This window comes from Mirounga leonina, unplaced genomic scaffold (assembly GCF_011800145.1).
Source record: "Mirounga leonina isolate KUSES-001 unplaced genomic scaffold, KU_Mleo_1.0 Mir_114, whole genome shotgun sequence".
In the NCBI taxonomy this organism is placed as follows: Eukaryota; Metazoa; Chordata; class Mammalia; order Carnivora; family Phocidae; genus Mirounga; species Mirounga leonina.
This window is the reverse complement of record NW_023270265.1, coordinates 51,454,162-51,467,872: the sequence shown is the minus strand read 5'-3', so window position 1 is coordinate 51,467,872 and position 13,711 is coordinate 51,454,162. Positions and strand designations below refer to the sequence as shown.

General features: G+C 45.4%; 1 protein-coding gene across 1 annotated transcript in view; it reads left to right on the top strand.

Moving 5' to 3' along the window:
* Positions 1–420: 420 nt before the first annotated feature.
* CUNH10orf143 (chromosome unknown C10orf143 homolog) overlaps positions 421–13,711 on the top strand; it is a 36,213-nt gene continuing 22,922 nt past the window's right edge. The window contains exon 1 of the mRNA XM_034986240.1: positions 421–575. Within this exon, the coding sequence (XP_034842131.1) occupies positions 507–575 (69 nt within the window). The 5' untranslated portion in view covers positions 421–506. The remainder of the gene's footprint in view (positions 576–13,711) is intronic.

Below are 13,711 nucleotides of genomic sequence, written 5' to 3'. Positions count from 1 at the left end.
GAGCCGCCCCACGGCCGCGGCCGCCCGGAAGCGAGGCCCTCCCCGGGACTACAGCTCCCAGAGACCCGCGCTCCAACAGCCGCCCGCGCGGACTGGCTCGCTGCGCCATCCATCAGCCACCAGCCCGAGGACGACGCTGCCGACGGCGCCAACGGCCAATGACGAGAGCGAGGAGGCGGGAGCTTCCCCCAGCCGAGGCCCCGCCTGTAGACGAGGCGTGGCCAGACGCTAAAGGAGTAGGTTCTTCGGAGTGGTCCGAGGGGTGGCAGCCTGGCCCTCCGCGAAAGGATGACCTGGGACAGAAGCCCCCTCCTGCCCAGAAGACTCTGGCCTTCACTGCGCGGGCCTGCGGCCCCCGCGGGGCCACGCCCATCGGGCTTCTCCCCGCCCCCGTCTTTCATTGGCTCCCCCGGGACACGTGGGGAAGGAGGCGTGGACGTAGTGGCTGGGACCGGCGTCCGGCGTCCGGCGGGGATGAGAGGCCCGCGGACTCGGGCTTGGGCCGCATGGACACCCTGGTGCCGGCTCGGTGGCGACGGCGGAGGGCGGAGGAGCTTCAGGTTCCGGGGGACGCGGTGAGCCCCCCGGGGCCTGGGCGTGAGGAACGGGACGGCGGAGTCCCTGGGCACGCCCCACTGGGCCTCGCGTCTGCCCGGGGGCCTTCCCGGGAGGAGGCCCGGCCGGGGTCGCGCCCGCGCCCTCCTGGCGGGGTGGGTGAGGCCAGGGCCAGGGGGCGGGGTCGGGGGCGCGGCCGCGGCGCTCCCCCCCCCCCCCCGTCCGCCCGCGCCTGCGCGGAGGTGCGGGAGTTGGAGCTCTTGTTCCCCAGTGTCCGAAGGAGCGGACCCAGAGTCCTTCGCAGCGTCCCTGACCCTAGCGCGGCTCGGGGTGCGCGCGCGGCGCTCCCGAGTCACGCCCCACGTGCCGGCGGCGGACTGGGCGGGGTGGGGCTGCGGGGTGAGCAGACACGCCTGGGTGGGGTGCTTTGGGCGGAGAGAACTGGGTGAGGTGAGGTGACTGGTGGTGGGGCCCCCGATCAAGGTCCGGCGGGCGCCGGACCTGCGCAAGCCTGGAGGGGAAGCAGGATGGGAGACCGGGGAGTGCTTAGCCTTTTAGGGAGCTGGAGGAAGTCCCGTCGGGGTGGAGCAGCGCTCTGTGACTTCCACCTTTGCCTGCGAATTGGCTGGTTCTCACCCCGCCTTTATTTCTCGGTTCCTTGCTGAGAGCACCGAGGAGCCGCCAACATACCCAGCGTTTGAGTTCCTCTGTTTCTTCTGCACCTACAGTCTTGATAAGCCCGGAACCTGCCCCCCGAGTTAATGCAGGCCCTGTTGTCTCAGATGTTTTGCACAGCATAACAGAAGTGGCTAGTCTCCTTCCCTGCATGAGCTTCCTCACCCCCCACTGCCTGACCGCGAAGCCACTGTCACTTGAGGCCCTGTCACGGAAGCACCCCACTTCCAGGGTCCATGTTACCAGGGCACAGGTTAAGCTTCTGTAACGGAAGCTTCAAATCACATTGGCTCCAACACGGTGGAAGCTTGATTCTGCTGCTCATAATGTGTGAAGGTGAGCAGTCCAGAGCAGTGGAATGGGGACCCTAAATACAGGTATGGGGCTGGTGCTACCCGGCCAGAGACATCCAGGGACCCAGATTCCTCCAGTCTCCTGGCTCCTGCAGTCCCCAGTGTTGTCCTCTTTTGCGAGGTCAGCGCTAGGTCATCATTACATTGCTCACATTCCATACACTGGGAAGTAAATAGTGAAGTGACATGATCATACTGACATTTCAAGAGCTTATTCTGGGAACTCTGGGGAGAATGAAGGGTATGGTGGTCAGAGTGAAGGCAGGGAGGCAAGGAGTGTCTGAATTATGAGAGGTGACAGGCTAGGACAGAGAGGACAGTGAGACAGTGAATGTCAACAGAAGGCTCTGTATGTTGCAGGAACAATGCACAGGTCTTGCTGATGGAGTGGATGTGGAAGGTCCTGGAAGGGGAGGAGTCTGGGCTGGCTCCCAGGGCTGTGACTGGAGCCCCTGGGTGGGCAGTGGTGCTGTTACTGAGAGAAAATTGGTGTGGAACTGCAGGAGAAAAGGAGCTCTGCTTGGGACACATGCATTTTCCGTCTTTGGGACGGTTAACAGAGGTTACAGATACTGCTAGGCATTGAGTGGTTACCAGGTGGATTATCTGAATTTCACAGTAACCTGTTACTGTTGCCAGATTACAAGTGAGGAAGCTGAGGCATAGAGAGGTTAATCAGCTGGCTTGAGGATACATAGCTAGTAGGGAAATGGGGCTTAGACCCCACCGTCTGCCTCCAGAGCCTGTCCTCTTAGCTATGGGGCTCTGTAGCCTCCCACATGGGGTTTCGCAACAAAGTCCTAAATTGGCCATAAAATGATGAATGAAAAGTGTGATGCCACAGGCTGTCAGGGACCAGGCACCAGAGGTCATTATTGATCGGAGAGGAAGAAAGGCTTAGAAGAGAAACCTGAATGATCTTTCAGATTGCAGTGCTGAAACTAAGTGCCCACCTTGAGGCTGCAGTACTTCCCTGCTGTTACCCAGGAGTAGTGAGTTCAGTGTCTAATTGCCAAGGTGTGTATGGCCTCTTAATCTGATAAAGTCCTTGTTTATATTGTGTTCTGCCTTGGTCTTTGTGATCTGATAATCTAGATTGAGTTCAATAAATTATCCAAGTCCTTGTCCCGAGTTTTCTGTTCTCTCTCTCTCTCTCACAAAAATACACACACACGCACACACATACACACACACGCCCCCTTCCAGAATTTGGTATATGGAAAGTGCAACCCATTTCCTACCTACAGATTAGTGACTCTACACCCTGTGCATGAGAACCACCAGTGGAGTTTTAGAAACTGCAGCTGCCAGGATCCATCTCTGTAATAGCTTCACAAGTGATTCTCAGGCAGAGCCAGAGGCAGCCACCTCCTGTAACCCCCCAAGGGTCCCGATTGTGGGAAGGGCACCTTATGTAGTGACGTGTGGAAGTGTTGGTAGGGTTTATCATTTCTGTTAGGTAGACAAGTTCTGAGCACCTGTGTGTAGCAAGCAGTATTCTAGGCTCTGCAGAAAGAAGAGTGAGATCCTTGGTTAGATTGACCCTGAGACCTGGGGGCATCCAGCGCTTGGCTCTCTCAGGCCCCCTGCCCACGGCACAGTCACCACACTACATGTTCCAGAAGGAAAGCGCGTGCCCGGGACACCTAGAGTCATGCATACTCAGCCTGTACCAGCCGTCAAGATGCTCTTTCCAGACGACCTCTGTAAAAACCAAGTTCTCTGGGAGAGCCAACACCGCAATGTCTGGGCTCACAGTCGACTTGGTATCTTTTCCGGTTTCCTCTGGGTTGATCCAAGATCCCATTTTCCAGCTTTTGATTTCTAGGGATAAGTGGCCATTTCCTCTATTGTAATTTCCTTTGAATCTTTGTCAATGTCCAGTAGAAATAACATATCAGGATGCATTAATGAATTGGCTATTGACAGGCTTTTTTGCTTATCACTTGTTTTTTCTTTTTAAAAACATTTTCACCTTAGTATTTCTTTTTTGATATGTACTTTTTTTAGTTAGTGAAGTATAATGTACATACAGTGTTACATTAGTTTCAGATATACAGTATAATTATTCAACAATTCTGTATGTTAGTGCTCATCACAGTAAGTGTACTCTTAATCCCCTTTATTTCACCTTTCCTCCCACCCACCTCCCCTGTGGCAACCACCAGTTTGTTCTCTTTATTTAAGAGGGTTTTTTTGGTCTCCTTTTGTTTGTTCCTTTGTTCTGTTTCTTGAATTCCACATATGCAAAAGCATATGGTATTTGTCTTCTTCTGACTTATTTCACTTAGCATTATATCCTCTAGGTCAATCCGTGTTGCAAATGACAAGACCTCATTCTTTTTTTGTGGCTAAGTAATATTCCATTGTGTATATGTACCACATCTTCTTTATCCATTCGTATGTGGATGGACACTTGGGCTGCTTTCATATCTTGGCTTTTGTAGATGATGCTACTGCAAACATAGGGGTGCATGTATCTTTTTGCATTAGTGTTTTTTATTTCTTTGGGTAAATACCCAGTCATGGAATTACTGGATCATATACTAATTCTATTTTTAATTTTTTGAGGAACCCCCATACTGTTTTCCACAGTGGCTGCACCAGTTTGCATTCCCACCAATGGTGCACAAGTGTTCCTTTTTCTCCATATCCCTACTAACACTTGTTATTTCTTGTATTTTTTATTTTAACCATTCTGACAAGTTGTAGTTTTGATTTGCATTTTTGTGGTGATTAATGATGTTGAGCATCTTTTCATGTGTCTGTTGGCCATTTGTATGTCTACTTTGGAAAAATGTCTATTCATGTCCTGCCCATTTAATTGAATTATTTGGGTTTTTTGTTGTTGAGTTGTAGGAGTTCTTTGTATAGTTTGGATATTAACCCTTTATTGTATATATCATTTGCAGATATCTTCTCCCATTCAGTAGGTTGCCTTTTTGTTTTATTGGTGGTTTCCTTTGCTGTACAAGAGCTTTTTATTTTGATGTAGACTCAATAGGTTATTTTTGCTTTTGTGACCCTTGCCTCAGGAGACATATCTAGTAAGAAGTTCCTACAGCCAATGTCAAAAAGGTTGCTGCCTGTGTTTACTTCTAGGATTTTTATGGTTTCAGGTCTCACATTTAGATCTTTAATCCATTTTGAATTTATTTTTGTGTATGATGCCAGGAAGTGGTCCAGTTTCATTGTTCTGCATGTAGCTGTCCAGTTTTCCCAACACCATTTGTTGAAGAGGCTGTCTTTTCCCCATTGCATATTCTTGCCTCCTTTGTCATAGATTAATTGACCATATAACTGTGGTTTTATTTTTGGGTTCTCTAGTCTGTTCCATTGATCTCTGTGTCTGTTTTTGTGCCAGTACCATGCTGTTTTGATTACTAGAGCTTTGTAGAATATCTTGAAATCTGGGGTTGTGATCGCTCCAGTTTTGTTCTTCTTTCTCAAGATTGTTTTGGCTATTCGGGGTCTTTTTTGGTTTCTTACAAATTTTAATATTATCTGTTTTAGTTCTGTAAAAAATGTTCTTAGTATTTTGGTAAGGATTGCATTAAATTTATAGATTGCTTTGGGGTAGTATGGACATTGTAACAATATTGGTTCTTCCAATTCATGAGCATGGAATATCTTTCCATTTGTTTGTGTCATTAATTTCTTTCATCAGTTTTATAGTTTTCAGGGTACAGGTCTTTGACCTCTTTGGTTCAGTTTATTCCTAGGTATTTTATTATTTTTGGTGCAATTATAAATGGGATTGTTTTCTTAATTTCTCTTTCTGCTACTTCATTATTAGTGTATAGAAGTGCAACAGATTTCTGTATATTAATTTTGTATCCTGAGACTTTACTGAATGTTTTTGATGCAGCTGTGGAAGTTTAGATGTGAGTAAATTATAAAGTTCCAATCTACCATTTTCACCAATTTTTGGTATTATGAATAGTTGCCTCTAAAATCAAGGGCTGAGGATATCTTATATCCACTCTGCTCTGTTTTATAACTTTTAGACCTGCTTTTGCTAATACTTGAAAAATTATCCAGTAAATTTAGCTAGTAGTCCTTGTCAGCAAAACCACTTAGACATGTTGATGGCTTTAATTCCATTCAAGTAACCCTATGGGGTCTAACTTGTAAAGAGAGAAAATCCAGAGTTAAGTTTGGTTGTTTCACCTTGTAGGATGTAGATTTTATAGCTCATCTGCTAAGCAAGATCCCAACTGTGAGAACCTAAAGGGTATTGGCGGTGTGCTGACCTCAGCAAAACCTTTCACTCTGCCTTTCTGTGGTCACTCTTTTCATTCAAGATAATTGCAACCCATGCCTCAAGAAACAAGTTATTTAGTTCTCTCACTCTTTTGTAGTTTTAAGGTTCATCTGTTGAGCTACTTTTACTGTCTGTTCTACTCAGTTTAATTGTATTCAGCCATCTTCCTACCTAGATGAAGGGAGCTTACCAATAATTCACCTTTGGTTACATCTCTGATATACATGTTCATGCTGCCACCTGCATATAGCCTCGATCATGTCTAGTTTTTGGCAGATTTCCTTACATACAACACACAAAAGTCAAAATGAGGTAACGGTCACTTGGTGGGGGTACTTGACCATGCTTGGGGGGGCTCCGCAGTCATGGCTGGAGGACCATGATGTGGCTTCTGCTTCTTCAATTATCAGATGCCCAGAGTTGAGCAAGGCATGTAGTAGGTGTTCAGCAAATACTTTCTGACTGGTTAGCATGTTGGGGGTGGGTGTGTGTCCAACTGAAAAGAAACAAAGGGAGGATTACACTAATGCATAAAATCCTTGGTGCTTTCAAAGTATCATTTACTTAGGGAAAACTATAACTCAGCTGTCAAAGCCCCAGCAGTGTGCCCCATCATCACCCTCACGGTCATGACTGCGGCTCATGTCTTTTCAATTTCTCTCGTGTTTATTATCAAAACAATGTTGCTTAGCTGCTTTTTTTCTTTCAAGTGTACAAAGAAGTGATTTTTTGGTAAACTTGCAATTGTGCAACCATAACCCCCAGTTTTAGAGCCCTTCCATTGCCTCATTTGTGCCCATTTTGCAGTAACTCCACCCCCCCCCCCCCCCCCCCCCCCCCCCACCCCAGCTCCAGGCAACTGCTAATCTTTTTATTTTTCTAGATTTGCCTTTTCTGGACTTTTCATATAAACAGAATCACATGTGCTTTTTCTTGCAGCTGGCTTCTTTCACTTAGTGTGGTGTTTTTCAGGTTCCTCCATGGTAGAACATGTATCTGTAGCTTGTTCCTTTTTATTGCTAAATAATACCCCATTGTACAAATATACCACGCTTTGTTTATCCATTTTTCATTTGATAGACATTGTGTTGTTTATCCTCTTTGGCCGTTATGAATAATGCTGAAAATTCGGAAAAGTCACATGCAGATGTTGGTTCCCTTTCTCTTAGACACCCAGGACTGTGGTTGCCAGCGCGTGTTGCCAGGGGAGCTGCAGGCTGTTTTCCGTAGTGGCACATTCTGCATCCCCACTGGCAACCCATAGAGGGCTCCAGTGAGTCCGCATTCTCTGTTGTCCTCTGTTGTCTGATACAGGCCTAGTAGGTCTGCAGTTGGGGGTCTCACTGGGATTCTAATCTGCATTTGCCTAGTGACTTGCTGTTGAACATCTTTTCATGTGCTTTTTTTTTTTTTTTAAGATTTTATTTATTTATTTGAGAGAGAGAGAATGAGAGACAGAGAGCATGAGAGGGAAGAGGGCAGAGGGAGAAGCAGACCCCCTGCTGAGCAGGGAGCCCGATGCGGGACTCGATCCAGGGACTCCAGGATCATGACCTGAGCCGAAGGCAGTCGCTTAACCAACTGAGCCACCCAGGCGCCCTTCATGTGCTTTTTTATCACTCATAACTTTTTTTGGTGAATTATTCAAAACTTTTGCTCATATTTAAAAACAGCTTTGTTTATAATTTACATACCATAAAGTTCACTCTTTTAAAGTACACAGGTCAGTGGCTTTAATATATTTACAGAGCTGAGTAAATATCTCCATAATCTAAATAAAGAACATTTTCATGACCAAAAAGAAACTTGGTTCCCGTGGGCAGTCACTCTCTTTCACCCTCCCCTAGCCCTTAGCAACTACCTATTGACCTTCTATCTCTATCAGTTTGTCTATTCTAGACAATTCATATACACGGAATCACAATATTTGGTATTTTGTGACTCGTTTCTTTCAGTTGGCCTAATAATGTTTTTGAGGTTCACCCCTATTGAAACATTTATCAGTATCTTATTCCTTCCTGTTAGTAAATAATATGACATGAAATGGCCATACCACATTTTGTTTATCTGTTATTCAGTTGGTAGACATTTGGGTTGTTTGTACTTCTGAGATTTTATAAGTAATGCTGCTGTGAATATTCACATACAGGTGTTTGCATGGGCATATGTTTTCATTTCTCTTGGGTAGTTGTTTAGTTGTGGAATTGCTGGGTCATATGGTAACCAGATGCTTAGCATTTTGAGGAATGGCCAAACTGTTTTCCAAAGCAGCTGTGCCATTTACGTTCCCACCAACATGGAATGAGGGTTCTAGTTTCTCCACAGCCTTGCCAACACTCATTACTGTCTCTTTTTGATTATAGCCATTCTAGTGATTGGGAACTGCTATCCCAATGTATTTTTTATTTGCATTTTTCTAATGACAAATGATGTTAAATGTCTTTTCATGTACTTACTGGCTTTTTGTATATCTTTGTTGGGGAAATCACTATTAAAATCCTTTGCCCAGGGGTGCCTGGGTGGCTCAGTTGGTTAAGCGACTGCCTTCGGCTCAGGTCATGATCCTGGAGTCCCGGGATCGAGTCCCGCATCGGGCTCCCTGCTGAGCAGGGAGTCTGCTTCTCCCTCTCCCGCTCCCCCCTCTTGTCCTCTTTCTCTCTCTCACTCTCTCTCTCAAATAAATAAATAAAATCTTAAAAAAAAAAAAATCCTTTGCCCACTTAAAAAATTATGTTGTCTTGTTGAATTGAAAGACTTTTTTATATAATCTGGATACATGTCTTTTAACATATAGATGATGTGTAAACATTTTCTCCAAGAATGTGGCTTGTCTTTTTACTTTCTTAATGGTGCCTTTCGAAGCTCCAAAGTTTTGGATATTGATGAAGTCCAGTTTATCAATTTGTTTCTTTATAGATCATGCTTTTGGTGTCATATCTTAGAATTCTTTGCCTAAGATCACAGAAATCTTGTCCTATGTTCCCCTCTAAAGATGTTATGCTTTTAGCACTTATATTTAGCTCTCTGATCCCTTTTGTGTTAATGTTTGTGTATGGTGTGTAGGTAGGGCCTTAAGTCTCTCCTATTGCGTGTGGACCTTGAATTGTGCCCATATACCATTTTTAATGAAGACTGTGTTTTCTCCATTGAGTTGTCTTGGCACCTTTGTCAAAAGTCAGTTCACCGTAAGTGTCTGGGTTTATTTCTGGATTCTTCGTGCTGTTCCATTGATCTGTATGTTTATCCTATGCCAGGACCACACTGTCTTGATTATTGTAGATTTTTTTAAGTTTGCTTTAAATTTTGAAATCTTTTTTCTTTTTTTCTTTTTTTTAAGATTTTATTTATTTATTCATGAGAGACAGGGAGAGAGAGGCAGAGGCAGAGGGAGAAGCAGGCTCTCCACAGAGCAGGGAGCCCGACGTGGGGCTCGACCCCAGGACCCTGAGATCATGACCCGAGCTGAAGGCAGATGCTTAACCCACTGAGCTACCCAGGTGCCCCTCGAATTCTTTTTCATACACTGTTTGGTTTTTAGTGCTTCTTTGGTTGTATTTTTCAGTCTTGTCTCCCCAGTTAGACTGAAAGCCCACTGAAGACCCAGCTCTGTCATTTCAGATCACCAGCCTCCACACAAGTTAGTTCAGGTTTTTGGATTTCATTTTTCTCATCTACAAAATAGAAATAAAATTTCTTACCCTTTCTATGTCATGAGGTTGTTAAAAGGATCAAATGAAGTAACAAGTGTGGAAACTCTCCTAAACTGTAGTTTTTATCATTGTGAGTGACCTTTATTAGCCCCACCTGTGGTGAGTAAATTTGTATACCTGCGTTCCTAAGATCCTTCACTTTAATCAGAGTGTAACTTCGGTTTATAGTGGACTTCGTAACTCTCGCAAGCCTGTGCTTGATCCTCAGTAAGTCTAGTAAGTTCATTCATGTTTTTTACTTTAATTGGAAGTATGAGTGTGGCTTTTTTTTTTTTTTTTCTCTGTTGTCTTCCTCTAGGTCGCTAGCCCGCCAGGAATTAAGTTGTCCCTCTTGCTTTTGACTATGGTCTTAGACTGCTCCTCTTCCCTAAACCTCCCTGTGTCCCAGCCAGACGGGGTGGAGGGTGTGGGCTGGGGAGCTCATGTACGGTAGGATGACACATCTTCCAAAAAGTGGTAGCAGCTGAGTGAAGCACAGCATCAAGATGTAAGATCCATGTGGTTAAAGTTTTAGTATGCCCTGAGAGCATGGAGTGGAGAGGAGGAATCCTAACTTCAGGTCTCCGTAGTGGACACTGTCAGGTTTCACTGTCCTCAACTCCCAAGAAAGCGACCCTCCCAAGAGGGCAAGATTGTTTTCCAAATGACAGTGTTATTGAAGAAGACTCTGTGCTTGATGGAAACTGTGTTTTCTCTCTAAATGACAGTCTGTAGGGCCTTATTCATCTTGCTGTTCCAGCATTAATAGTTCTGTATTCGGGGCTGGTGGACATGCTCCTCCAGCGGAAGTAAACTGTCTTTGCTGAACTATACAGTCTCACTCAGCAAACTGTTTCTGATAACTAGGACTCAATTAGCCAGCATTACACATTGCTAATACAAATGATCTTTAGAAAAAAAGGCCATTAGTCAATAAAAATCCCCATAATACCTTCCGAATGAAAGATTAGATGTGTGTGTGTGTGTGTGTGTAGAGAGAGACTCACATTAACTGCATTCTGAGTTCTAGTGATTTACATCGGTATTCTGTCTGGAGTATGTGTGCGTAACTCGTATACTAGTGTATGCATTAAAGATGCTTAATTCAAGGTGTTTAATTTTTTAAGAATTAAGCCATTTTCTTGTGCAGATTAGAGAGAATACAGGGTGTTTCTCTGTAGAAGTGTTCAGGAAGTTGGCATCTTTTTTCTTCTCCACACTCCTCTGGGGCATAGAGTGGAGGAACAGGTTTCCAGAGGTGGCCCAGGCCTGTGATCTGTGGGCTTGTGCCCCCTCTTCTGGCTCACCAGTGTGTCCCAGGTGCGTCATGAACACATCCCCAGTCTGGTTTCTACAATTCTGCCAAATCGTGAAGCCTGTAACACTCCTCCCTCCCCCCACTTATCCAGCTGGGCCCCCATCGCTTCTAATAACGGAGAAAGTCCACGGCAACAAAGGTGGGCTTGCGCCTCCTCAGTGGTGGGCACCTCGTCTTTGCTGAGACCTGCCAGGGGTTTTGTTCTGTCATTGAGGCGACACAATACATATTTTATACTTTAATTTATGCATCTTATCAAGTGTCTTTTCTTAGCCAACTGTGTTTCTGTTTCAACTGTTCTCTAGTGCGGTTGCTATTCGATTGATATTCAGTTATTGTTAAGTAATGGGGTCTTTGTGTATACTTGGGATTTTAGTTTTGTTTATACAGTGCAAGTGTCTTCTTAGTTGGTTGGTAAATCTTCATCTGCCTTTATGAAGGCTGACATATCCTCTCCAGGAGGGAGTAAAAGTGAGCCATGTAACAGAATCCTAGAGTGAAATGTGTCTGCAGGCTTCATTTTCCTTTGGTCCAAGCCAATCTACAATAACTGGACAATTTGCCAAGTAAGTGTACAGGGCAATGGCATATGCAGTCAGCTCTCAATAATCCACCGTAAATAGCAGAAAATATGAATAATTTAATCCACTCAGCTGGTCGGGAGCCCCCAAGCAGGTAACCCCCACGTCCCCTAGAGGAGCCCAGCTCTTACCGACCACCTAGGTACCAGCATGACTCCCCCTTTCGCCTGCCCCCGGGTGTGGGGACCCAATTCCCCAACCGCCTGAGCCACTTAAAGAATGTCAGCTTGTCGCCATGGATGATCACAAGTCTGCTGACCTTAATGTGACAAATGTTATTTGACCCCACACAGAAATGGTTTAGAATGCACTTCCAGTGTTTTAGGTTTCATCCAGAAAGTATGGGTTCTAGCTCAGAGCCACATGTCCGTGCCCTTTTGCTCTCCTTTCTGGCAAGTCTGATGTTGTTCAGAAACAAGCAGGGAAATAATATCGCTGTCAGCCCGCTGTGGTGTAACTGTTGGGGGAAGCTTGAAGCCTGTGTGTAAAATGACGTGGGGTGTATTTAATATTTCCACTTTTTCCCTTTAGCCCAGATTGTGGGAAGTTGGCAGTAAACCAGTTTTATACATCGAGCTTGTGTTGACAGTGTAAAGATTGAGTACATCCTGAGTAACCGGAGATCTAGGTCCTCGGTCTTCCTGGGTGTTTTCTCGGACTTGGGCAAAAGCACAGAGGCTGCATTCTTTGCAAACGTCTTGAAGATGATTAGTAGGATTACTGCAGTATCCGGGAGAAGAAGGATTGGATGTACTCCGATAGACCGGAAAACCACACAGGTGTCAAATTAAGGTTAACGAGGGCGCCGAGGAGAGCCCTTCCATGCAGAGAAGAACACTCAGAAAGCACCAGGGCTGGGGCAGGTGCTTCACACGGAGAAGACTCGGGGGCTGTGCGGGATGCCCGCCTCTCTTGGACCTGCCACGCCATGTGGCCACTGCGCCAGCCCACTAGGGTGGGTTTCTTCTGTGCAGACACACTGGCTGAGCCACGGAAGGCGGTCATTCTTCTCTCCACGGTGGGGGCTGCTTGACTTTGCAGGTATTTTTTATGGTTTATTTTAAGAGGGATATTGACAGTTTAGAAACTCTGGAGCAGGATGTCTAAGGATGGGAAAAGTCTGGAAAACATCTCAGGTGTGGGACAGTGAGAGGCAGTAGGAATGGTTGGTTGGAGAGAGGAAAGCTCACAAGTACCTGAGCGTGATCTACAAACATCTGGAAGGATGTTTATCTCCTGCTTGAGGGACTATTTATTTTATGTTGCTCAAGAGGGGAAAATTAGAATTAGTGGGTTGAGATTATGGGAAAGCAATTTGGCTTAAATCAGTATTTCTAGAAGTATGCTATACGCACCACCAGGGGTATGAGAGATTGTTTTTTCTTCATCTTTAAAAATCTTTATTTCAAAGTAGTTATAGATTTACAGAAAGGTTCCCCCCCAAAATAATATAGAGAATTCAGGTATGCCATCAGCTAAACAGCTTACCTGATGATAGTACAGTGAGCGCACTGTGAAATTAGCCCTGGTGAAGCGCTGCTAACTCTGCTAGACCTTCTCCTGTCTCACCTGTTTTCCCACTAACAGCCCTTCTCTGACCCAGACGGGATCCAGGGCCCACACTGCACGTAGTTCTTGTGCTTCTCGGTCTCTTCCAGTCTGCGTGTGATGCTAACCGGTGCTCATGACCTTGACACTTTGAGTGAATGGTAGTCAGTTACTCTGTAGAGTGTCAGTCAGTCTGGGTTGTCTGACATTTTCTGTGATTTAGATGAAGGCCACGCGTTTGGCATGAAGACCACAGAGGTGACGTTACGCCTTCTCAGTGCATCAGATCAGGGCTGTGCGGTTCCAGTCATTACTGCTGGTGTTGACCTTGTCCTTCCATGACGGTCATTTCATCCACTGTAAAGCCACTATCTTTCTCTTTGTAATTAGTAAAAACCTTGGAGGAAATGCTTTGAGGCTGTGCCAATATCCTGTTTCTCCTTAAACTTTTGCCCAGTGATTTTAGCATCTACTGGTAAATCTTATTTGAAATAACTTTCACTGTGGCATTTACTTAATGGTGGTTTTGTATTTTCCTCATTCCTTTACGCTTGTTAATTAGAATTCGACTGAAAAGGAGAACACTAACTCTTCTCCCCCAGTGATGTATTCATTTGTTGATGTCATGGTTAGACTCCCAGGTATTTACTTTATTCTCTGGATTACAATCCAGTGCTGTTGTTACTTATTTTATTGCCCAAGTTGTTCGGCTTTGGCTTTGGCCATTG